The sequence below is a fragment of the Bufo gargarizans genome, chromosome 6 (genome assembly GCF_014858855.1).
Source record: "Bufo gargarizans isolate SCDJY-AF-19 chromosome 6, ASM1485885v1, whole genome shotgun sequence".
In the NCBI taxonomy this organism is placed as follows: domain Eukaryota; kingdom Metazoa; phylum Chordata; class Amphibia; order Anura; family Bufonidae; genus Bufo; species Bufo gargarizans.
Window position 1 is genome coordinate 250,370,620 of NC_058085.1, and position 27,098 is coordinate 250,397,717.

At 44.4% G+C, this 27,098-nt stretch overlaps 1 protein-coding gene across 1 annotated transcript; it reads left to right on the forward strand.

Moving 5' to 3' along the window:
• The first annotated feature begins 298 nt into the window (after window positions 1-298).
• Window positions 299-21,274, forward strand: LOC122941536 (glutathione S-transferase P 1-like). Its single transcript, XM_044298855.1, has 7 exons — window positions 299-389; window positions 2,800-2,835; window positions 3,440-3,546; window positions 19,428-19,515; window positions 19,807-19,910; window positions 19,987-20,094; window positions 20,847-21,274. Exons 1-7 carry the CDS (start codon window positions 308-310, stop codon window positions 21,033-21,035), a joined length of 714 nt encoding a protein of 237 aa, XP_044154790.1. The 5' UTR covers window positions 299-307; the 3' UTR covers window positions 21,036-21,274.
• The last annotated feature ends 5,824 nt before the right edge of the window (window positions 21,275-27,098 follow it).

Consider the following 27,098-nt stretch of genomic DNA (forward strand, 5'->3'; position numbering starts at 1 on the left):
TGGCTGTCATGGCCCATAAAGGGTAGGAACTAGTGTTAGGGACCACTCATGAAGGCGACCTTGACGCGGTGAGTGGCTTATTACGCTTTGGCCAAAATGTACACCAATGCCTTATTCAACATCCAGCATAAAGGTAGGGCAGAGAGCTGGTTGCAGTGTGCGATTGCATTTTGTGTTTTTACATTCATATCCCTATTAGGTCCTGCCAGAGGCACAGCCTAATAGCTTGCCTGTCGGGATCCTTCTGGCAGCATATTGCACTGTAACGCATCACTACAAAAACCAGTCATTGGCTGCAGTGGAGCAGATGATCATGCCCGTGCTGGAGAGGAAGTATACAAGCCGTGGACCAGAAGATGGACACGCAGGACCGGAGCGGCAGGGAGTAGGTAAGTAGGAATCTTTCCATAGTGGAGGGTGAATGGCGGGTCCTGTGGTAAGGTATTTATTCCCAGACAACCACTGACTATAGCGGCTCCGCTTTTTCCATGTTTCTTTTATTCCCATTTAGACTTGCACGGTTCTCAGCATTTCCAGGACATGCGTATAGCGCTTTTCTACCATTGTCTGAGGACAAGTTCATAGGTTTCTTACAATTAAGGCCTCATGCACACTACTGTTTTCCGGGTCTGCATCTGAGCCGCAGTTTTTGTGGCTTGGGTGCGGACCCGTTCACTTCAAGTGCAGATAGCACTCAGTGTGCTGTCTGCATTCGTATCTCCGTTCTGAGGCCCTACAAAAAAAAAATAGCATGTTCTATTGTCTGTTTTGCGAACAATAGGCATTTCTACAATGGGCTGCCTGTTCCAGTCTGCAAATTGCGAAAGGCACAGGGGCGGCTTCTGTTTGTGGATCCGTGGTTGCAGACCACAAAAACAGCACGGTTGTGTGCATGAGGCCTAAGGCCTCTTTCACACTTGCATTGTCCGGATCCGGCGTGTACTCCATTTGCTGGAATTACACGCCGGATCCGGAAAAACGCAAGTGTACTGAAAGCATTTGAAGACTGATCCGTCTTCAAAATACTTTCAGTGTTACTATGGCACCCAGGACCTGGGTGCCATAGTAGGAGCGGTGGGGCGGTATACTTACAGTTCGCACGGCTCCCGGGGCGCTCCAGAGTGACGTCAGAGCGTCCCAAGTGCATGGATGACGTGCCATGCGATCATGTCATCCATGCGCCTGGGGCGCCCTGACTTTACTCTAGAGCGCCCCGGGAGCCGTACTGATGGCAAGTATGCTGCTCCCCCGCTCCCTGCTACACTTTACCATGGCTGCCGGGACTTTAGCGTCCCGGCAGCCATGGTAACCACTCTAAAAAAAGCTGAACGTCTGATCCGGCAATCTGCCGAAACAACGTTTAGCTTAAGGCCGGATCCGGATCAATGCCTTTCAATGGGCATTCATTCCGGATCCGGCCTTGCGGCAAGTGTTCAGGATTTTTGGCCGGAGCAAAAAGCGCAGCATGCTGCGGTATTTTCTCCAGCCAAAGAAACGTTCCGTTCCGGAACTGAAGACATCCTGATGCTTCCTGAACGGAATTTACTCCATTCAGAATGCATTAGGATAAAACTGATCAGGATTCTTCCGGCATAGAGCCCTGACGACGGAACTCTATGCCGGAAGAAAAGAACGCAAGTGTGAAAGAGCCCTTAGTGTGATTGTTTTCCAGTTAATAATTGCATAGTGCATTACGTATTACATGAATTTAGGAAATGTCAGGTTTGGCCTCTGACTCCACAGCTCTGCTCTGTACACGTTGGAGCCCCCCAAAAGGAGCAGAACTCCTACACAACTGTTTTTGTCCATATCTGATCGACATTTTTTTTTTTTGCGGACCCATTCACTTCAATGGGGCCACAGAAGATGCGGACGGCACACCGTGTGGCATCCTAAAAAAAAACATGTTCTATCCTTGTCCATAAAACAGACAAATTATATTATGGGCTGGAGGTTGTGTTTTTGCAAAATGCAGAACTCACACAGCCGGTATCTGTGTTTTGCGGACCACAAAAACTCACACCCAAATCGCAAAGCGAATGAACGCCTGGTATTGTTGCTGTCCAAACTAACTACAAGTATTTACCAAAAACTAGACTCAGAACAGCATAAAAGATTTAGTATTTCTATAATTTATTGGCCATACACTTGTATAAAACATAGAAATCCATATGCATAAGCAGCATTAAATCACACAGGATGGAACGCATAAATTCACTTCCGGTTCCGTCAGTGTCCGGACACTTGTCTTATTCCTCATAACATAAAATCATGATGGAGGGCAAGGGTGCCCTCCATGATTGAGGAATAAGACGAGTATCTGGACACTGACGGATCCAGAAGTGACTTGATGCGTTCCAGCGTGGAACGCATCACACTTCCGGTTTTTCATCTTGAGAAGGCAACCGCGAAACACGTGTTGGGAATCTAGGACTGTTTGGTCTGTATTTATCTTTACTGCATATATTTTCTTTGTGTTTTTTTTTTTTTCTTCTTCTCGGTGAGGCACTATGATATATAGATCTGTGGGCTGTGACGGATTACCTTTCCTCAAAGCTTGGGAGCTTTTATTGCAAAGCTCCATGTATTATAATGTGACAGACCTGTGGATCATCCTGTGTGATTTAATGCTGCTTATGTGTATGTTCAATAAAAGATTTTGTATTTCTATAATTTATGCTGTTCTGAGTCTAGTTTTGGGTAAAGGACCACAAACTGCAACGGCTTGAAACAACCGGCATATACCAAAGTCATGTAGCATTACCACCAATTAATACAGTCTGTCTCTTTTCTCTTTAGTGCCTGAATACACAATAATTTATTTTAATGTCAGAGGTAAGTAGAGATTTATTTATTTTTTTCTTTCTTAGAACTAAAGCATTTTTACATTGATGGTTTACTCCGATCAGCTGCACCTACAAGGGCTGTTTCACACGAGCGCTGCCGTGCGGGTGATCTGCTGTGTGACAGACCGCCAAGCCCCGCACTGGACAGCAGAGACACGGAGCAGTAACCTGATTGATAATGCTCCGTACCCCTCTGATCTCTTTACTACAGAATCGCAGTAAGATAAAGCTGTCACCGTGATTCTGTAGTAAAGAGATCAGAGGGGGACTGAGCATATCAATCATGTTACTGCTCCGTGTCTCTCCTGTCTGTAGCGGGGCTTGGCTGTCTTTCACGCAGCGGATTACCCGCACGGCATCAGCTCGTGTGAAAGGGCCACAAGGGGCAGAATTTGTCACACGGCTACATCCAAACACGTGTGGCTGGTACTGCAGCTTAGCCTTAGTCAGAATATCCTGCTGCTGTAAGGAAGAGGCTATAATAGAAGATGACTGGGTTTTTCATTTTTGTAACATTTGGGGGTGGGGGGACAACTGCATTGTGGTCTGCAGGGGTTTGGGTGAGTTATTTCTCTACTTGATTTCCTTGTCAGGTCGTTGTGAAGCTATGCGAATGCTCATGGCTGACCAGGAAGCTCAATGGAAGGAGGAAGTCGTGATGTCTGCTGACTGGCAGAAGGGGGATCTGAAGAAAGCTGCGGTAAGATGAAACCCCTTATGGGCAAAGCACGTGCGAGTGCAAAACATTGTAATGCATTTTGCACTCACGTGAGAAATTGCGCATGTTTGGTACCCGAACTTCTTCACAGAAGTTCGGGCTTGGGATTGATGTTCTGAAGATTGTATTTTCCCTTATAACAGTTATAAGGGAAAATAGCATTCTGAATACAGAATGCATAGTATAATAGTGCAGGAGGGGTTAAAACAAAATAAAAGTTAACTCGCCTTCTCTTGATCGCGTAGTTCCCGGTCTCTTTACTACTTTTAATGATGAGCTGTGGGCTAAAGGACCTGTGGTGACATCAGATCACATGATCCATCACCACGGTGATGGAGCATGTGATCTGACGTCACCACAGGTCCTTTAGCCCACAGCTCATCATTAAAGAAGTAAAGAGACCGGGAATTACGTGATCAAGAGAAGGTGAGTTAACTTTATTTTGTTTTGGAGGGGGCTGAAATAAAAAAAAAAATACACATGGTGGGTATAGCTGCATGTGAAACCACCTGTACTATTAAAATATAAATATTCAGTATGGCAAACGGACAGATGGAGTAAGTCACAATGACACATTTAGCTTTCTCCTACCACAAAAAAATTCAATAAAGTGCAGATCGCTCCATACAGAGAACTGCAAAAACTGCACAGATCACTTATTGAGTTATTCAGGGTGCACAGGCAAATGCACTAGATGATGCACAAGAGTTTTCTTTTTTTCTTTACAGCTGCGGCAGGGTGATGTCCGCACATCAAGAAGAATAGCAGATGAGGGAAGGGGCAGGGCTTTCTAAGAATGGGTGCGGCCGGGCTCCAAGAACAATAAGTTCTGCCCCTTGGACTCTTTTACAAGCTCATTACCATATTTATGAAATCGTTTTTTGAGGGGCACAAATACATTTAGATTGCCTATACAGTTCTGGTTAGAATGTCCTCAAGGAGACCTACAGCGCCATATGAGCAGTTGTATACGCTCACTAGTGGTGACAGAATGCCTTTGAGTCAGATGAGGAGACTGCTCATGTGTGCTCCTAGAGTTCATGGTTGACAAGGATGTCACCATAACAGCTAGTGGCAACCAGAAGTCTACTGTAACTACAGATGGCATGAGTGTCAAGTCTGCAAACTTGATGTGTGGTGACTATGCTGGAAGGGTGTACAGAACCAGTGATGGACCAGGGGGTGACCTCCTTGGAGGTGAAGTGACTGTGTGCAGCAGGGGTTAATGCTGAACAGAGCATGGATTGTTGTATGGGGAGTCTAGCCCAGCCTTGCATGAGGTGTCATGCTGAACCCTATGAACCTGCAAGTATCGTGAGTACTGACACCTCAGACTGCTGAGGAAAGAACTAGTGTGTTGCGGAAAATGGATCATCCTGGTGTGACTAACCCAAGGAGAGGCGCCCAAATTCCTGGATGGGGCAAGTCAGTGAGGTGTGCGCAATAGATGTGGCTGCAGTCACTAATGAACTGCCTAGCAATGAGCCAGAGATATCTAGGAAAAATTTCCTGCAAGTGTCAGGAGTACCTTGGGAGTAGAATACTGCCATGCAGGATGTTCATGGTAAAGGTGTGTGCGGTAGAAACATTGCCCCCTACAGGTGGTGATTAAGGTAGAAGCGGAGACCCCTGAAGCGCTCACTCATTCCCAGGTGGTGAGGGAAGCCCCAGAAGGGGATGAAAAGACTTGTCCTCTGGATGCAGATACAGTACATGCCCCAGCAATGTAAACCAGGTTACATATGGTTACTACAATTATGTGGTTATGGAGTGATGTAAGGCTGAAAATATTACTCGCATCAATTGTGTGCAAAAAAAATTCTTGATGCAAATTTTTTGCATGAAGGATTTATTTGGCGCATAAGTGACTTGCTTGCTATTACTCACCGCTCCGTGGTCTGCAGCCGGCTCGCACCACGCTGCACTGTGTCCTGATGTGCACACATAGTCGGCATGTAGTGCACAAAATGCATGTACCTGTGACAGATAAAAAAAAAATACAATGAAAAACTATGTTCTGAGTAAGTTCTTGTCTGAACAAGTGGGGTGTATCATAAAGAGCCACGTATTGGCTGTAAATTCTGTAAACTGCAGGATCGGGGCGATATTGTAGCTTATGCTGTTACCCTTGCTGTGCCACAGAAAAAATGGATTGAACTGGAAAGTCTGCAAAGAAACATTTAATTTCACTTTCAATTTTCTCTAATTCCTTTTTGGCTCAACTAAAAGGTTAACTACCTTTTTTTTTTTTTTTTTTTTTTTTTTTAATAATTTGAGGCGTATAGTTTCAAAAATGGAAATTTTCTTAAATTTGGTTAAATTGCTTCTAAAATGCAAAGCTTTCGACTGTCCTAAAATTATATTGACATTCATAAAATACCATCTGTCTTAAAAGCAGAAATTCAAACTTAGAAAATGGCAACATATCAACTCAAATTTACCACCAACATGAAGTACAGTACAATGTGTCACAAACTTCAGAATGGCTTGTATAAGTGACACGTCTGAGTTGCAAAAATAAGCTGTCGGGTAGGGGAAGATTGGCTGGCTGTGTCTTGAACTGGTTAAAAAATGATCTTAACCACTTCCAGACCAGGCTATTTACCCCCTTCCTGACTAGGCCTAATTTAGCAAATCTGACGTGTCACTTTGTGGTAATAACTTTGGAACACTTGCGTATCCAGGACATTCTGAGACTTTCTCCTGACACATTGTATCTTATGTTAATGGTAAATTTGAGTCAATATGTTTTTAGCTTTATATTAAAAAATTAGATAGTGTGTAAAATTGTCTCTGTCTCTGTCTCAAAGCTTTATTTAATTTTTAGGAAAATTTCCAAGATAACTTAAGTTTCAGTTCTGAAGTCACTTTGTGGGGCTTACATAATAGAAACAACCCATAAATGACCCCATTTTAGAAACTACACCCCTCAAACTATTCAAAACTGGCTTTAGAAATGTTGTTAACCCTTTAGGTATTCCATTGGAAGTAAAGCAAAATAGATTTTGCAGATTTTTTTTTTTTTTTTTTTACATTCAAATATTTATTTGTTTTAAAAACCTTGCTATGTTCCAAAATTTTAACAGATGAGCGAATTTTATTTTTAAAAATTCGTTCACTTTGTTAACCACCTCCGGACCGCCTAATGCAGATGTGCGGTCCGGAGGTGGCAGCCCTGCGCTCAACGACGCATATACGCGTCATCTCGCGAGGGCCGGGATTTCCTGTGAACGCGTGCACACAGGCGCGCGCGCGCGCGCGCGCGCGCTCACAGGAACGGAAGGTAAGCGAGTGGATCTCCAGCCTGCCAGCGGCGATCGCTCGCTGGCAGGCTGGAGATCCGAATTTTTTAACCCCTAACAGGTATATTAGACGCTGTTTTCATAACAGCGTCTAATATACCTCCTACCTGGTCCTCTGGTGGTCCCTTTTGTTAGGATCGACCACCAGAGGACTCAGGTAGGTCAGTACAGTCGCACCAAACACCACACCACACTACACTACACCCCCCCCCCCCCGTCACTTATAAACCCCTGATCACCCCCCTGTCATTGATCACCGCCCTGTCATTGATCACCCCCCTGTCAGGCTCCGTTCAGACGTCCGCATGATTTTTACGGATCCATGGATACATGGATCGGATCCGCAAAACACATGCGGATGTCTGAATGGAGCCTTACAGGGGGTGATCAATGACAGGCGGGTGATCACCCATATACACTCCCTGATCACCCCCCTGTCATTGATAACCCCCCTGTAAGGCTCCATTCAGACGTCCGCATGCGTTCTGTGGATCCGATCCATGGATCCGTAAAAAATCATGCGGATGTCTGAATGGAGCCTTACAGGGGGGGTGATCAGTGACAGGGGGGTGATTACCCTGATCACCCCCTGTCATTGATAACCCCCCTGTAAGGCTCCATTCAGACGTCCGCATGCGTTCTGTGGATCCGATCCATGTATCCATGGATCCGTAAAAAATCATGCGGATGTCTGAATGGAGCCTTACAGGGGGGGTGATAAATGACAGGGGGGTGATCAGGGAGTCTATATGGGTGATCACCCCCCTGTCATTGATCACCCTCCCCCCTCCTGGTAAGGCTCCATTCAGACATTTTTTTTGGCACAAGTTAGCGGAAATTTTTTGTTTTTTGTTTTTGTTTTTTCTTACTAAGTCTCATATTCCACTAACTTGTGTCAAAAAATAAAATCTCACATGGACGCACCATACACTCACGGAATCCAAATGCGTAAACATTTTTAGACATTTATATTCCAGACTTCTTCTCACGCTTTAGGGCCCCTAAAAAGCCAGGGCAGTATAAATACCCCATATGTGACCCCATTTCGGAAAGAAGACACCCCAAGGTATTCCGTTAGGGGCATATTGAGTCCATGAAAGATTGAAATTTTTGTCCTAAGTTAGCGGAAAGTGAGACTTTGTGAGAAAAAAACAAAAAAAAATCAATATCCGCTAACTTATGCAAAAAAAAAAATTCTAAGAACTCGCCATGCCCCTCATTGAATACCTTGGGGTGTCTTCTTTCCAAAGTGGGGTCACATGTGGGGTATTTATACTGCCCTGGCTTTTTAGGGGCCCGAAAGTGTGAGAAGTCTGGGATCCAAATGTCTAAAAATGCCCTCCTAAAAGGAATTTGGGCCCCTTTGCGCATCTAGGCTGCAAAAAAGTGTCACATGTGGTATCGCCGTACTCAGGAGAAGTTGGGGAATGTGTTTTGGGGTGTCATTTTACATATACCCATGCTGGGTGAGAAAAATATCTTGGTCAAATGCCAACTTTGTATAAAAAAATGGGAAAAGTTGTCTTTTGCCAAGATATTTCTCTCACCCAGCATGGGTATATGTAAAATGACACCCCAAAACACATTCCCCAACTTCTCCTGAGTACGGCGATACCAGATGTGTGACACTTTTTTGCAGCCAAGGTGGGCAAAGGGGCACATATTCCAAAGTGCACCTTTCGGATTTCGCAGGCCATTTTTTACACATTTTGATTGCAAGGTACTTCTTACACATTTGGGCCCCTAAATTGCCAGGGCAGTATAACTACGCCACAAGTGACCCCGTTTTGGAAAGAAGACACCCCAAGGTATTCCGTGAGGGGCACGGCGAGTTCCTAGAATTTTTTATTTTTTGTCACAAGTTAGCGGAAAATGATGATTTTTCTTTTTTTTTTCTTTTTTCCTTACAAAGTCTCATATTCCACTAACTTGCAACAAAAAATAAAAAATTCTAGGAACTCGCCATGCCCCTCACGGAATACCTTGGGGTGTCTTCTTTCCAAAATGGGGTCACTTGTGGCGTAGTTATACTGCCCTGGCAATTTAGGGGCCCAAATGTGTGAGAAGAACTTTGCAATCAAAATGTGTAAAAAATGGCCTGCAAAATCTAAAAGGTGCACTTTGGAATATGTGCCCCTTTGCCCACCTTGGCAGCAAAAAAGTGTGACACATCTGGTATCGCCGTACTCAGGAGAAGTTGGGGAATGTGTTTTGGGGTGTCATTTTACATATACCCATGCTGGGTGAGAGAAATATCTTGGCAAAAGACAACTTTTCCCATTTTTTTTATACAAAGTTGGCATTTGACCAAGATATTTTTCTCACCCAGCATGGGTATATGTAAAATGACACCCCAAAACACATTCCCCAACTTCTCCTGAGTACGGCAATACCAGATGTGTCACACTTTTTTGCTGCCAAGGTGGGCAAAGGGGCACATATTCCAAAGTGCACCTTTTGGATTTCACCGGTCATTTTTTACACATTTTGATTGCAAGGTACTTCTCACACATTTGGGCCCCTAAATTGCCAGGGCAGTATAACTACCCCACAAGTGACCCCATTTTGGAAAGAAGACACCCCAAGGTATTCCGTGAGGGGCATGGCGAGTTCCTAGAATTTTTTATTTTTTGTCGCAAGTTAGTGGAATATGAGACTTTGTAAGAAAAAATAAAAAAATAAAATCATCATCATTTTCCGCTAACTTGTGACAAAAAATAAAAAGTTCTATGAACTCACTATGCCCATCAGCGAATACCTTAGGGTGTCTACTTTCCGAAATGGGGTCATTTGTGGGGGTTTTCTACTGTTTGGGCATTGTAGAACCTCAGGAATCATGACAGGTGCTCAGAAAGTCAGAGCTGTTTCAAAAAGCGGAAATTCACATTTTTGTACCATAGTTTGTAAATGCTATAACTTTTACCCAAACCATTTTTTTTTTTTTTTTTGCCCAAACATTTTTTTTTTTATCAAAGACATGTAGAACAATAAATTTGGCGAAAAATGTATATATGGATGTCGTTTTTTTTGCAAAATTTTACAGCTGAAAGTGAAAAATGTCATTTTTTTGCAAAAAAATCGTTACATTTTGATTAATAACAAAAAAAGTAAAAATGTCAGCAGCAATAAAATACCACCAAATGAAAGCTCTATTAGTGAGAAGAAAAGGAGGTAAAATTCATTTGGGTGGTAAGTTGCATGACCGAGCGATAAACGGTGAAAGGAGTGTAGTGCCGAAGTGTAAAAAGTGCTCTGGTCATGAAGGGGGTTTCACCTAGCGGGGCTGAAGTGGTTAAAAGGTAAATTGCATTATGGATTCTGTTACTACAGACCATAGTGCATTTCTATGATGCAATGCCTTTAGTTATTCATTCCATCATAATAAAAGTCTATGGGCTCCAGATGGCGACCGAAATGGTCGCAAATGCGACCTAGAATTGCTAAATGGCGACAAGACTACAAAGTCTTGTCGCCATTTGCGCCTAGACCCTTCGCTGCTCTGCCGCTTCCACAAACTGCTGTCAGCGCGTGCTATGTTCTTCTCAACAGCACAGGGGAGAAGTAGGCAGTATGGACCAATATGACCGCAATTCAGTTTTGTAGAAGTAAAACTACAACTCCCACCATGCCGTGCTGTAGACTGATAGCTGTAGGCAGACTGGGCATGCTGGGAGTTGTAGTTTTGCAACAGCTGGAGAGCCTCAGGTTGGCCAGCCCTGCCCTAAGGTATTCACTGATGGGCATAGTGAGTTCTTATAATTTTTTTTTTTTCCCCTTACAAAGTCTCATATTCCACTAACTTGCGACAAAAAATAAAAAATTCTTGGAACTCGCCATGCCCCTCACAAAATACCTTGGGGTGTCTTCTTTCCAAAATAGGGTCACTTGTGGGGTAGTTATACTGCCCTGGCAATTTAGGGGCCCAAATGTGTAAGAAGTACTTTGCAATCAAAATGTGTTAAAAAAAGAAATGGCCTGTGAAATCCGAAAGGTGCACTTTGGAATGTGTGCCCCTTTGCCCACCTTGGCTGCAAAAAAGGGTCACACATCTGGTATCGCCGTACTCGGGAGAAGTTGAGGAATGTGTTTTGGGGTGTCATTTTACACATACCCATGCTGGGTGAGAGAAATATCTTGGCAAGACAACTTTTCCCTTATTTATTTATATTTTATACAAAGTTGGCATTTGAAGATATTTCTCTCACCCAGCATGGGTATATGTAAAATGACACCCCAAAACACATTCCCCAGCTTCTCCTGAGTACGGCGATACTACATGTGTGACACTTTTTTGCAGCCTAGATGCGCAAAGGTGCCCAAATTCCTTTTAGGAGGGCATTTTTAGACATTTGGATCCCAGACTTCTTCTCACGCTTTAGGGCCCCTAAAAAGCCGGGGCAGTATAAATACCCCACATGTGACCCCACTTTGGAAAGAAGACGCCCCAAGGTATTCAATGAGGGGCATGGCGAGTTCATAGAAATGTATTTTTTGGGCATAAGTTAGCAGAAATTTATTTTTTTTTTCTCTCACAAAGTCTCAATTTCCGCTAACTTAGGACAAAAATTTAAATCTTTCATGGACTCAATATGCCCCTCAGCAAATACCTTGGGGTGTCTTCTTTCCAAAATGGGGTCAGTTGTGGGGTGTTTGTACTGCCCTGGCATTTGAGGGTCTCCGCAATCATTACATGTATGGCCAGCATTAGGAGTTTCTGCTATTCTCCTTATATTGAGCATACAGGTAATGAGATTTTTTTTTCCATTCAGCCTCTGGGCTGAAAGAAAAAAATGAACGGCACAGATTTCTTCATTCGCATCGATCAATGTGGATGGAAAAATCTCTGCCAAAAAGAGGGGAAAGGCGTCTGCAAGGATATAGGAGCTCCGCCCAACATCCATACCCACTTAGCTCATATGCCCTGGCAAACCAGATTTCTCCATTCACATCAATCGATGTGGATGAATAAATCATTGCCGGGATTTATTTTTATTTTTTTATATACAAAGTGTTTGCCAAAGCATAGGAACGCCGCCTCCTCCTCAGCTCGTATGCCTTGGCAAACGTATCTTTAACTGCAGAGTAGAAATCTCATCTTGCAGTGCCGCATACACCGACTTGCGTGTAATCTGACAGCAGCGCAATGCTTCTGTCAGAATGCACATCAGTGCTGCAGCTAGTCGATCGGTTGGTCCACCTGGAAGGTAAAAAAAAAAGCCACAACGCAATAATTTTATTAACTTTGGAACAGAACATATAAACTTTAACTTTTTGAACTAAACATTAACCTTTTTGCTTACTGGTGTATTTTTTTTTTTGTTTTGTTTTTTTTTTTTTACTTTTTTTTTTATAGAAAAAACCTCTCCTTCCCCATGGGTCAATGTGCAAATCGCCCAAAGATGTGGCGAAGTGCGTTATGCACTCTGTCCCAGGTGAAAGGAGGTTTGCAGCAGCTGTATGTGAATGGGCCCTAATAGCCCTGTGTGCCTGTCTTGGTGAGATGATCCCTATGCTAGGTGTACCTGTGTGGTACTTCCAGAAACACTCTCCAAAGCATAGGGCAGGGTAGTCAGGACAGAAATAGCGGGTGTCATGCCTTATTCCATCGGAGGTTCGCGATGATCTCTTCCTGAAATTTGAAGAAGGATCCAGTTCTCCCAGCCTTACTGTAGAGAACAAAACTATTATACAAAGCCAATTGAATTAAATATACAGACACCTTCTTATACCAGCGTCTGGTTCTGCGGGACACTAAATACGGAGCCAACATCTGGTCATTGAAGTCCACCCCTCCCATGTGAAGGTTATAGTCGTGGACTGAGGGGCTTTTCAATGACACGGGTTGCTCGCTCAATTTGGATTGTCGTGTCTGCGTGAATGGAGGAGAGCATGTAAACGTCACGCTTGTCTCTCCATTTCACCGCGAGCAGTTCTTCGTTACACAATGCGGCCCTCTGCCTCCTTGCAAGACAGGTGGTAACGAGCCGTTGGGGGAAGCCCGCGCGACTAGTTCGCGCGGTGCCACAGGCGCCAATCTGTTCTAGAAACAAATGCCTAAAGAGGGCCACACGTGTGTAAAAATTGTCCACATAAAGATGGTACCCCTTGCCGAATAAGGGTGACACCAAGTCCCAGACTGTCTTCCCACTGCTCCCCAGGTAGTCAGGGCAACCGACCGGCTCCAGGGTCTGATCTTTTCCCTCATAGATCCGAAATTTGTGGGTATAGCCTGTGGCCCTTTCACAGAGCTTATACAATTTGACCCCATACCGGGCGCGCTTGCTTGGGATGTATTGTTTGAAGCCAAGGCGCCCGGTAAAATGTATAAGGGACTCTTCTACGCAGATGTTTTGCTCAGGGGTATACAAATCTGCAAATTTCAGGTTGAAATGGTCTATGAGGGGCCGAATTTTGTGGCGCCGGTCAAAAGCTGGGTGGCTTCTGGGACGGGAGGTGGTGTTGTCGCTAAAGTGCAGGAAACGCAGGATGGTCTCAAATCGTGTCCTGGACATAGCAGCAGAGAACATGGGCATGTGATGAATTGTGTTCGTGGACCAATATGACCGCAATTCATGCTTTTTAGTTAGACCCATGTTGAGGAGAAGGCCCAGAAAAGTTTTAATTTCGGAAACTTGGACTGGTTTCCACGGAAAGACTGGGCATAAGAGCTTCCCGGGTTGGCAGATCTAAATTGTGTGGCATACCGATTTGTTTTGGCCACGACTAGGTCAAAGAGCTCCGCAGTCAAGAACAGCTCAAAAAATCCCAGGGCCGAACCGATCTGAGCGATCTCAACCCGAACTCCAGACTGGGCGGTGAAAGGGGGAACTACAGGTGTAGCTGAAGTTGGGGACTGCCAATCAGGGTTTGCCAGCACCTCAGGGATTCTAGGGGCTCTACGGGCACATCTTTGCGGTGGCTGCAACGGGGTCACTACTGCTCGTGCCACCGTACCAGCTTCAACTGCCCTTCTGGTGCTCGCCACTTCACCAGGTTGTACGGCAGTGCTGGTACTAGGTCCAGGAAGGGCTGCGCTGCTGATGTATGCCTCACCACGTAATCCGACAGCACCAGCCCCACTCTGCTGCTCTTGAAACTGATCCTGCGCAACCTGTGGTCTAGCGTCACTGGGCCGGGTACGCCTGGTGCTATCAGGGACCTCAGCCTCCTCGTCCGAACTTTGGGTCAGAGAGCCACTGCTTTCTACAGGTTTGTATTCTGACCCGCTAGATTCATCAGATGAGGGTTCCCATTCCTCATCCGACTGGGTCAGAAGCCTGTAGGCCTCTTCAGAAGAATACCCCTTATTTGACATTTGGGCAACTAAATTTAGGGGTATTCCCTGAGACTACCAAAGAAAAAAAGCAAGCCTGTCTTACAAATGGGAGGCTAGCGAAGTACCGGAGGCCGCTGCGGTTGACAAAAAATATCAAAACTGATTTTATTTTTTATTTTTATCGCCGCAGCACGTGTAAAGTGAATGTGCAGTGATCAAAAAAAAAAAAATGTTTGTCACTGCGGTGGGGCAGGTGTGGGCGACCGATCAGGCCTGATCGGGCAAACACTGCGTTTTGGGTGGAGGTCGAACTAAAGTGACACTAATACAATTATAGATCTGACCGTGATCAGTTTTGATCACTTCCAGATACTATAAAAGTACAAATGCTGATTAGCGATACGCGAATCAGTGACTGCGGTGGGCTGGGCGCTAACCGATCCCTAAACAACCTAACAAAGGGGCCTAAACTAATGGTCAATACCAGTGAAAAAAAGTGACAGTTTGCACTGATCACTTTTTTCCTTTTCACTAGTGATTGACAGGGGCAAGAAGGGGTGATCAAGGGGTTAATTGGGGTGCTGGGAGGTGATCTGGGGGCTAAGTGTGGTGTTGGTGGGTACTCAGTGATGTGTGCTCCTCTGCTGGAACCAACCGACCAAAAGAAGAAGCAGAGGAGCACAGCAGCCATATAACCACAACATATTTACTAATATGATGAGTTATCTGGCTGCTGATTCATTTTTTGGGAAATCAGCAACCTGCCAGCCACGATCATTGGCTGGCAGGTTGATGACGAACTTGTCTTTTGAATTTTGCCGGCCCGCGTTGCTTTGCCGGCTTTACCGGAAATCTCGCGTCTCGCGAGAGGACGCATCGGCGCGTCCACCCAGAGGAACAGGACCGCCGCAAAGATGCAATCCTGCCTACGGCGGTCCTGAGCAGGTTAAAAAAAACCTTTTAAAAACAAATTAAGTTTAAAACACTCCCTTGCCCAATTTTACATATAAAATACACTCCCCTAAAGAATTATTAGGAACACCATACTAATATGGTGTTGGACCCCCTTTTGCCTTCAGAACTGCCTTAATTCTACATGGCATTGATTCTACAAGGTGCTGACAGCATGCTTTAGAAATGTTGGCCCATATTGATAGGATAGCATCTTGCAGTTGATGGAGATTTGAGGGATGCACATCCAGGGCACGAAGCTCCCGTTCCACCACATCCCAAAGATGCGCTATTGGGTTGAGATCTGGTGACTGTGGGGGCCATTTTATTACAGTAAACTCATTGTCATGTTCAAGAAACCAATTTGAAATGATTCTAGCTTTGTGACATGGTGCATTATCCTGCTGGAAGTAGCCATCAGAGGGTGGGTACATGGAAGTCATGAAGGGATGGACATGGTCAGAAACAATGCTCAGGTAGCCGGTGGCATTTAAACGATGGCCAATTGGCACTAAGGGGCCTAAAGTGTGCCCAGAAAACATCCCCCACACCATTACACCACCACCACCAGCCTGCACAGTGGTAACAAGGCATGATGGATACATGTTCTCATTCTGTTTATGCCAAATTCGGACTCTACTATTTGAATGTCTCAACAGAAAGCGAGACTCATCAGACCAGGCAACATTTTTCCAGACAAACAGTCCAATTTTGGTGAGCTTGTGCAAATTGTAGCCTCTTTTTCTTATTTGTAGTGGAGATGAGTGGTACCCGGTGGGGTCTTCTGCTGTTGTAGCCCATCCGCCTCAAGGTTATGCGTGTTGTGGCTTCACAAATGCTTTTCTGCATACCTCAGTTGTAACGAGTGGTTATTTCAGTCAACGTTGCTCTATCAGCTTGAATCAGTCGGCCCATTCTCCTCTGACCTCTAGCATCAACAAGGCATTTTCACCCACAGGACTGCCGCATACTGGATTTTTCCTTTTTCACACCATTCTTTGTAAAACCTAGAATTGGTTGTGCATGAAAATCCCAGTAACTGAGCAGATTGGGAAATACTCAGACTGGCCCGTCTGGCACCAACAACCATGCCACGCTTAAAATTGCTTAAATCACCTCTTTACCATTCTGACATTCAGTTTGGCGTTCAGGAGATTGTCTTGACCAGGACCACAACCCTACATGCATTGAAGCAACTGCCATGTGATTGGTTGACTAGATGATCGCATTATTGAGAAATAGAACAGGTGTTCCTAATAATTCTTTAGGTGAGTGTATATAAACAATAAAAAAAATTGCACTTTTTTGGGCGTGGCAATATGTAAACTATTAAAATATTTAAAAATATCTCCTATGGCGTTCACCACATAACAGGGGAAAAAAGAACTTGAAATTTTTTTGTCACCTTATCCCAACAAATTAGGTTGGGACTTTTCTGGTCCAGATGTTCCATAAAATGTGGAATGCACATGGCTTTTTTTTTTTTTTTTTTTTCATGTGGTATTGAGTATCAGCGTGGTATTGAGAAACAATCGGCATCCGTTTTGCAGCCCATAAACTTCTATTATGACGGAATGAATAACAGAATGCCTCTAGTCTAAAGGCATTCCGTTATGCATTCTGTCATAGAATTTTAGAAGTTGAAATTCGCTCATCTCTAGTTAACAAAACAAACCTAAATATTTATTGGGGCTCATTCACATGGCTGTTCTGTGCATTGGGATCGCAATTTGCGGTCCCCAATGCACGGGCAACCTCCATATAGCAGTCAGGATGAATCCAGACCCATTTAACTTCAATGGGTCTGCATCCGTCCGTTCTGCAAAAATAGAGCAAGTTCTATCTTTTTGTGGTACGGAACCGAACCCCGCGGAAGCACTCCGTAGTGATCCCGTTCCACATCTCCAGATTTGCAGACCCATTGAAGTGAATAGGTTTACATCCGTAATGCGGAATGCACACGGAACGGTGCCCATGTATTGCAGATCCGCAATACGGCGACAGAGGGGCAACAGTTGTGTGAACAAGCCCTTACCCTGATTCTGCACTTTTCAGAAACCCCCCATATGTGGTCGCATAACAATGTTTGGGCACTCGACAGGGCAAGAAAATGTTGCTTTAGGCCCAAACTTTTTCACAAAAGATAACAGAAGAATAACCCCCAAGCCCCTCCGCCACGATTTGCTACCCTCTTTCTCCTGAATACAGTAACACCCCAACTGTGGTCGTAAACTGTTATTTGGGGATATGCCAGGGCTCAGAAGGGAGGGAGCGGCATCTAGATTTTCTAACATGGAATTTTCCCCTTCGCCTATGACGGCACCCATGGAGAGACCGCCTCCTACTCCCCAGGACAGGACATGGGATCCAGAAACGGCTTTAAAGGGTTTCTGTCACCTGAAAAATGGGTATTAAGCTGACTGACATTAGAAATGTGCTAATGTCAGCTGAACAGAACTATACATGCCTATATTGGTGCCATCTCACTGCCTGAAGCCTTTATTGAGAAAAATGACTTCTATAATATGCTAATTAGCCTGTAGGAGTTTTCACTATTCCCCCCCCCCCCCCCCCCCTTTCAAACCTGTCTGGTGTACCCCTAGCTACAAAGGTCAATTTGTACATGGGTAAAGTTGCGTTGTGTTCAGTGGGATAAGGAGGGACTCTTTGAAGGCTTCCAATTTAGCAGGATAGACTTCCTAGAATAGTAGTAACCTATAAAGGATTTTAGTGTATTTGGTAGGAATGTCGTTGACAAGGTCCAGTAGACTAACTGCTGGGAGACCCAGTCTGGAATTGAGATCTGTGCACGTCTTCCCAAAAGTCTGCAATAACTGGACATTCCCAAATCGTGTGCCTTAGCGTTCCCTTGCCAATGCCACATCTGGTACAGATATCAGAGTTTGTATATTCGAGCAAATATACTGTGTATCCACTTGGCCTGAATCGGCTGATCCTGCGCACAAATCGCCGATCTCCATGTAGAGGCCAATTCCCTCTCCTGCTGCAGCTCTAATTTCGTGATGTCCTCTTTCCATTTGGCAAAAGCTTTAGGTATAGACGAAGGTTGATACGATATTAGTGTCCCATAGAAGGCAGAGACCATTTTACTATGTTCTACTCGCCTGGCAATTTTCTGTCTCCCCATATTCTAGCTGCAAAGGACGCACATAAAGTCCTGATCAAAAGTTTAAGACCACTTGAAAAATGGCAAAAAATTATATTTAGAATGGCTGGATCTTAACAAGGTTCCAAGTAGAGCTTCAACATGCAACAATTGGGTGAGGTATTTAATCCCCCTCTGCAGCAAGAACTCATTCTGAGAAGCCAATTCTGGGAGTTAAGGGTTTCTCCATAGGGGCAAAACTGGGGACCATACCGCGTTTTGTCCCCTCTCGCCACCACAAACGGGTTCCATGCGTTGATCACCCCCACCATAAGGGAGGTAAGGTGTTCCATTGAGTATTTGCCTGCCCTATAGACCAAGTTCGCCATGGCCTCAGTGCAGGGCTGATTGATCTATGGAAGACCCATCAGCTCCTGCACTCCCCTGGTGGTCACATTGCCACCGGGCCTGGACAGGACTCGTTGAGCATTTTGTATACAGCGATCTAGAAGGCAGGGACATACAGGAATGATCCCTGCCTTCTTTCTGCGGTGTCCTGCTGTCACTGGCAGCGCCCCTTCCCACCAGCCCCCCCCCCCCCCACTCGGCAGCTGCCATCTCTGAAAGGACATTCCAGACCGTGGGTAATTGAGTAATTTTATGTAAATGTTGATGTAGTATGTCCTCAGTCTAAGGCCCTTATTTATCACCACTAGAACACCCTGCTTATCATTAGGTTTGGTCATCAATTCTCACCTCTCCTGTGTTCCTTCCTGTCCTTATACTATAAACCAGGAGAAGGGAGACAGCTGTTGTGAAACGAACTCCCAGCATGCATGCTTCCTCTACTCTTCTCAGAACTTGTAGAAATGATTGGAGCATGCTGGGAGTTGTAGTTTCACAACAGCTGGTATTCTGAAGGTTCCTATCCCCTGCCCTAGATGCTCCACTTCCAGTACTTGATCCATTCAGTACCTGTGTATCATTTATTTTTTCCAAATTTCATCCCTATTGATTGTATGCATGGAAGGAGCGTTTTCATCACTATGTGGCTGTGGGGACCTGACCAATACTCTTTACACTGTTTGTTTTTGTTTATTTTTTTTTTTTTTTTTTTTTTTTGTCATCTGCACCAATCGGATCCCAACGATGCCAGGAATTTTGCTGTAGTTAACATTCAGTGCTGTCAAACTGTCTTAAAGTTCCTTGTCTTATTTTCTCCTTGTAGGTGTATGGCCAACTTCCAGGATTTAAAGATGGAGACTTCACTCTGTATCAGTCCAATGCCATTTTGCGCCTTCTTGCCAGGAATCATGGTATTACAACTTAAAGGGGTTATACAAAGTCTAAGATATGCCCCCCCCCCCCATGCCTGGGCCCCTCATATAGATTATACTTTCCCACCTCCCCTGCGCAGCTCCTGATCCCAGCACGGCTGCTGCTACATCTCCAGGTGACTCTAGGGAGGCTTGTCCCAATCATGGCCTGCTATTGGCTGGTTTGCGCCCCCCAACTCGGGTGTCGGAACCTCTTTTGTTCTCTCATGTATTGAGCTTGTGGATCCCTCTGAATATATTTACTCATTCTGAACTATGATTGGGTTGTAGATCTGTATGGGAAAAATCCTCATGAGGCAAGCCTCATAGACATGGTTAATGATGGAGTGGAAGATCTGCGGCTGAAGTATTTGAAGATGATCTATCAGAACTATGTGAGTGACACCCAGAAGTCTGACAGAGAAATGTCTTCCTCTTCAGAAGATTCATGTGATTTCCTTTTTTGTTTAGGAGAATGGAAAAGATGATTATGTTAAGGCTCTGCCCACTGACCTTGGTCACTTTGAACGTCTGCTTGCCTCTAATAATGAGGGGAAGGGGTTTGTGGTAGGAGCTCATGTGAGTATTGATTTGCTCTAGTTTTACTAGGACTATTTAATTGACAGGCCATTGATCAGAAATTTGATTTAAAAAAAAAAAACTCCATGCAGTCCTATTCTGTGTTTGGAGAATATATAGATTACTGTATTTATTTTCTTGTGCATATATTTCCATACATTTAAAGATTTTTATTTAAAAAAAAGTGCTGTTAGAGAGCCTGCAAGAAATGGAAAGTCCACATAGGAATACTCGTGTTCATAAAGATCTAAAGGCTGTGCACGCCTTCACAACCACCTTTGTTGCTCCAGTACTTGAGCAGCAAGTAAGGGACACATGGAAAACTGACAGCAGGATGATTGTTTGTAGTCTGTTACCATGGAAACACATCGACATGTACCTTGGATTATAAACAACTTTGTATAAATCCATAGTACAAGTGAGGAGGAGAAATTTTGCCATATGTTAGTGATAGAGAAATGCCTCCTCCACTTATAGGGCCATTTCCTTCTCCCAATTGTTTAATAGTCCAGTTGACAGTAAATCTGCTCAGTACTTGTATTATGTTCTCCATGCTGGTTCCCCTCTTAATAGACCTTTCTGCGAGCTGACAGGGAATTCAGGGTGACTTGAACAATTAAGAAATGCAGGGAGGTGGGGGGCCTGTACCCTTCTGAAATGAACAGAGAAACTGGTTGGGCCGGAGTACCCCGTAAGTCGTTGACTCCTAAAGTTGTGATGTATAACTGCATTATTTCCCTATTGCTTTGTAGATTTCCTTTGCCGATTACAACCTGGTGGATCTTCTGCACAACCATCTTGTTCTGGCACCAGACTGCCTTTCAGGCTTCCCACTCCTCTGTGCCTATGTCAAACGCATTAGTAGCCGTCCCAAGCTTGAAGCATATCTCTCCAGTGATGCCCACAAGAAGAGACCAATCAATGGCAATGGCAAGCAGTGAGCATTGAGGAAAGTGGAAAAGGTTATGAATCCAGACTACAATAAAACCGTGAAGTCAGAATCTAGTAATGTATGTAGATGTGCCTACTGCCAGTCTCTCCCTCATGTTGCCTAAATAATTTTATTGGCACCTCCTGATAGTTTTACCATCCATGTAACTGTAGGTTGTTACTAGATATAAGCTGTAAATAGTTATTACTGGTTTCTCCTGGATTGTTGGAAAATAAAATATTTTGAAAGTTTGTGGTATGTTTGTGTGGGTTTTTTTTTTTTTTTTTCTTCCCTGAATGGATCTAGATGGGGTGTCAAACTCATTTTTACCGTGCGCCATATCTGCAGTATGGTTGCCTACAATGGGTTGTAAGAATGTGTTAGTATTCAGCTACAGGGTGATCTTGGTTGCGTGATAACGGGCACGCCCAAGTATTGCAGTGTAGCAGTACTCCTGTAGAAGTTAATGGGGCCACAACACGACTCACACATTTGCTACATCTGCAAACCCAGAATTGCAAATCTAACCTTTTCTTTCTTTCCCCGATTCTGGGGTTATGGGATGGGAGTTTGATGTGCTGATTGATATTTTCTTTTGTGTTGAAGCTGGTTTTCACACTAATAGAACTATGGTTCATTCAGAAGATATTATGCACATAAACATATAGGTCATTAAATGTAATCTCAGAAAATGTCATTAAAAAGTTGGTGAATTTTCCCCCACCTGTCACTTTGCACTTTTGCTGTAGGCAACTTCCACCTGCATCACCGGTGGGCACACATGTGGAGAGCTGCACCTACTGTTTTACAATGTATCTCCTTGTATCCCTCTTCATTGCAGCATGTGTACCTGCTCATCTGTGCATGCACAGAAGCTGTACTTGCTTTCTTTCACTGCAGGTAACACAGGTTTTGAGGGAGTTGTGGGAGACTGACATTGCCATGGTGTGATGCACAGCCTGCCAACTAATCCGAAGCAGAAGTTGAGTCATTTTCTTTGGACACTCTTAAACCAAAGGTACACAAGTAAATGTGTCTAGTAGATCTTAAAGGGAAACTGTCACCTCTACTATGCTACCCTCACTGAGCGTTTCTAAATGTTCATTGTTTTACCCTAAACATATAAATTGCACTTTAAATTTCATTTGCAGACTAATTCATGCATTAATTCAAGTATTATGCATTTTTGTACGTCCCGCCTTTTATGCAAATTAACATAAGTCATATCTTACTTGTGTGACCAGAGAAGTCATATTTTCAAGCTTTGACTCATCTGAGGTTAATTGGCATATGTATCAAATTTTTATATTTTTTTACACAAAAGCACAGAGCTATGGGGACCGGGTATTGCAGATGTGCTAGTGGCCATCTAGCAACCCATGTCCTCAGCTCTATACCCAAAATCCAGGTGATGGGTTCCCTTTAATGTAGACTCGCTAACAAGAATAACTCATCAAGAAGGAGTTGTTGGAATTGAATGAAGTGTGTGAATGTAATGACTGGAGCAGAATGCAGGTAGTATGGTTAGTCCAACTTAAAGGGGCATTATGTTTTCATGATATTGATGACCTGTCATCAATATCAGATAGGTGGCTGTCCAAACTGTAAGCACACCTGGCGATCAGCTGTTGGAAGGGGCAACTGTGCTCGCTCCTGTTTACATATGTAAACAGAAGAGGAGCGTTGCTGAGGCTCAAAATGGGCCACTTTTAGAGCTATTTTTCCGTACGCCTCCCACAACGGCACTTCAGCAGGAGGGTACCCCGCCCCCAGGGACAGGAAACGACGTAGAAAGCAGAAGTTTATATGCCTTCTCCAGTCGTTTCCTGTCCCTTGGGATGAGTGGAAAACGGCAGGCTCCCTCCTGCCGAAGTTCCATGCGCCCAGCCTGCGGTGAGTATTCCCTGCTTTGCAGGAGGGCTGTGGCAGAGCGGCGGACGCTGGGGGCGAGATACGGCTCCCACCGCTTGCTTCCGGCATAAGTCCTCACTTTAAGCAGCCCCGGACAGTGCACCGGCTCAGGAAGAAGCCGCTTGCAGGGCCAGAAGGCGCGCGGGATCTCTGGGCCGAGATCCGGTCACGTGACCCCGGCTGGGCCATGTGACGCGCCGGCAGGTCAGGTGACCAGGAAATGATTCAAATTGGCGGCGGGAAGCTGGAAAACGCCGCTCAGTGTCTCCAGCAGAGCAGCAGTGGATCCCTCGGCATGTCTCTGCAGCAGGAGAAGCCTTCTGATGCCCCTAAGGCCCCCAGTCCGGTAAGCCTCCTCCGGAGTGATTTTATTTCCCACATCACCTGTGGGTTATTCCTGGTGATGGTTGCCCCACTCCTTCCCCCTATAATAAAGGAGCCCCTGCTCTTTTCTTTGTTCTTTCAGAATAGAGAATCTGGAAGGAGTGGGGAATCTGCACAGAAAAGAAAATGTGCTTTTTGCAAAAGCATCTGGCAGTACATAGGTTTTTTACTATCTGCCAAAGATGTACAGACAAAATAATGGTTGAAGATTCCCCTTCTCTTATAATGGATCGTAAATTCTCCACAAGAGAAGTGAGCTCAGCAGTGGAAGCAAAAATGGCGTTCCTTTCCCAAAAACCTTCCACTTCTAAAATGGTCACGGAGCCCCAGATAGAATGGGATATGGAGGACGACGATAATGGTTCGTCTGACTCGGGATCCTCCTCTGATGAAGAGGTCAGTGGGCCGTTATGCTTAGTAAAGGACACTGACTCCCTCTTGAAAGAAATAAGATTAACTCTAAATATTGAAGAATCTAGACAGTCAGTCGGTCCAGGATCAGATCTTCAAAGGGCTGGGTGATAGAAAGAGGAGAGTGTTCCCGTTCCATGACAGGATCTGAAAGCTTATACGGGATGAATGGAAGGACCCAGCGAAAAGGGCTGGTACTTCAAAAGTCTTTAAAAGAAAATATCCCTTTAGTGAGGAAGATTCAGCTCTTTGGGATAAAACACCAAAGGTTGACGCCCCTGTTGCACGAATTTCTAAAAGGTAGCCTTACCTTTTGAAGACGTCGGCTTATTAAAGGATGCTATGGATAAGAAATGTGAATCCGTACTTAAAAAAGATTGGGAATCCAATACCGCCATGTTGAGACCTAGCATAGCTGCTACCTATACTGCTAGATCTCTGGCTCTCTCAGCTGGAGGAACACCTGGTTTCTGACACCCCCAGAGAGGATCTCCTGGCCTCCTTGCCGATTTTGAAACAGGCCTCTAATTTCCTGGTAGACGCTTCTGCCGACCTGGTAAAGGTATCAGCTAGGTCGGCGGCTCTTTCTAACACGGCAAGGAGGTCAGTCTGGTTACGCAGGTGATACTGCTTCAAAAAATAAACTCTGATAGAAAAAAGGCCTCTCCACCAGAGTCCAGGTTCTTCCAACAGCGTTGTTCCTTTCGCCCCCAAAGAAAGGGTAGACAGGACCGTAGGAAAAAGGATCCCTCTAGTTCTTGGCAGTCCTCAAAGGGGAGAGGTAGAAATTTCCTCTTTAGTCAGGATAAGTCTACAAAACAGTCCTCCCAATGACGCCAGGAGCCCGGTTGGGGGGGGGGGGGGGAGATTGAAAGGGTTTGCCCCTGCTTGGGGAAAAAAAATCTCAAATTCAGCCTGGGTCCTAGATGTAATTCGTCAGGGATACCAGCTGGAATTTTTTTTTTTTTTTTGTCGATTATAACTTGATTTATATCTCCCTACAAATAAAAGGTTACTTCTTCAGCATCATCCTGGTTCCTTTGGTATTTACTGGAGAAGGTAATGGGGAGGAGGCATTTAAACTTCTGCTTTCTACGTAGTTTCCTGTCCCTGGGGGCGGGGTACCCTCCTGCTGAAGTGCCGTTGTGGAGGCTATACGGAAAATCCAATTACCGGTAAGAGTAATTATCATCTTTTCTAATAAAAATGTACAATTTCAGTAAAGTATATTACAAAAATGGTAAGCATCACGGTCCCTACACACTACACAAATAAAGAGAATGGCAGTTACACTTTAACCACTACAGGACCGCCGCATGCAGGGATGCGTCTTTGCAGCGGCCCTGTAATTCCTCCTGGACGCACCGGCGCGTCATCTCGCGAGACGCGAGATTTCGGTCAGCCGGCCTGCGCATCGCGGGCTGCCAAAAGTTAAAGTATTTCGTTACCAGCCAATGATCATCGCTGACAGGCTGGTGATTTTTCAAAAAAACAAATCACAAGCCATATAACACCTTATATTTATAAACATAAGGTGTAATGGCTGCTGTGCTCCTCTGCTAGTTCTTTTCGTCGGTTGGTTCCAGCAGAGGAGCACAGTTCAGTGAGTACACCAAACAGCACACATCACCCCCATCACCCCAATTAACCCCTTGATCGCCCCTGTCAATCACCTAGTGAAAGGGAAAAAAGTGATCAGTGTAAACATTTTTTTTTTTTTTTGTTCACTAGTATTGACAGTTGGGCCTAAACTATCCTAAACCTCTTTGTTAGGCAGTTAGCGCCCAGCCCACCGCAGTCACTGATTAGCGTATCGCTAATCAGCACTTGTACATTTATAGTATCTGTAAGTGATCAGAACTGATCAGTCAGATCTATAATAGTATTAGTGTCACCCACTCCCGCCCCGCTGCAGTGACAAAAAATATATATTTTTTAAATCAAATGTTTTTTATTAAGGTTTTCATGACATAAAAAACATTAGTAATAGACAGTAGGAAAGGATGATTTGGCATACTATAGAAAAGACACTGTAAGGTGGACGCAGCCACTCAGTAAGGGCATATATTCTAGACATATCCTCACCATGCAAGGCAAGATCAATATTCAAACCATAATAGGCAGAAGAAAACATTTAAGATACATGAACAAACTGTGTAAGCCAATACCACGTAAGTCAAAGAGACTATTACAGTGTTCAGCTCCAAACTAATGCAAGTACTTGCAAGGACTGTTAACAGAAGTCCATCGAGTTGTAGCCACGGGTGACTAAACCTGAGTCAACAAGTAGAATGTATGCGTTTATAGGAAATAAAGAAAATACAAAGAAAACACAAAAAGACCCATCTAGTGTCATTAATATTAGGAGAGATCTCAATGTACGTCAAATTGTCTAAGAGGATGTTTGATCCTTCAGGGGGGATACAGTACTGGATATTATATAGGTGAAGTGCAACCTATCGGGAGAAGTAAGGATGAGAGGTCCAGGGAGACCACTTGTTCTGATATCGCACCTGAGAAAGTATTGGAGGTGGGAGCAATCGTTCATATCTACAGGACATATTCAGTTCATTGACCACCTCCGAGAGTTCAGGAGGAGCTTGACGTTTCCAATGTCGTGTCACAATCAGTTTGGCACTAAGAAAAATTTGTCCCACTATTGGCCTAATCGTAGGGTGGATACCTACAAATAACAGAGCAAGCTCTGGAGATGGCAATATGGCATGACCAGCCAATTCCCCAACTAATGTGAAGATTTGCTTCCAAAAAGTATCTATAACTGGGCATGTCCAGAGGATATGAAAGAGTGACCCGACGCAACCACACCCCCTCCAACACAAAGGGGAGGTAGAAGGATATATGGTGTGTAATCTCTGAGGAGTAAAATACCAATTTAGGAGAGTCTTAACACCTGCCTCGTAATGAGTGATGCACTTGAAGTTAGATGTTAAGAAGCCAATTGCATATGACCATGAGTCATTTGAAAATGAACGGCCTATCACCTGTTCCCACTGTTGGAAAGGTCTAGTTTTGATAAATGTGGTTTTGTCACCAAGGAAGTTGTAAATGCGCCCCTTTCCTCAACAAGCCTGGGATTTGAAACAATTGAAGGATTCCTTCATGAACCCTGGGGGGAGATTTTAGTATAGTTGTAAGGAAATGTTTAATTCTAAGATAATTAAATATTTCTCCAGGCGGTAATTGGAATTTTGATTGGATAACAGGAAAGGAGAGTACTCCCTCCGCAGAGACCAGCTGAGACACTTTCTCTAACCCACCATCCCGCCATTTAGCCAAGTTAATGTTCTGTAGAGAGGACTCTAAAGTGTGCGTGTCAGAATGGGAAAATACAAAATCTTTAGAATCT

Coding starts and splice junctions, on each gene's coding strand:
- LOC122941536 (XM_044298855.1), top strand. CDS start 308: ATGATCATGCCCGTGCTGGAGAGGAAGTATACAAGCCGTGGACCAGAA. Junction 2,836..3,439: donor AATTTATTTTAATGTCAGAG/GTAAGTAGAGAT, acceptor TTTCCTTGTCAG/GTCGTTGTGAAGCTATGCGA. Junction 19,911..19,986: donor AGATGATCTATCAGAACTAT/GTGAGTGACACC, acceptor TTTTTTGTTTAG/GAGAATGGAAAAGATGATTA.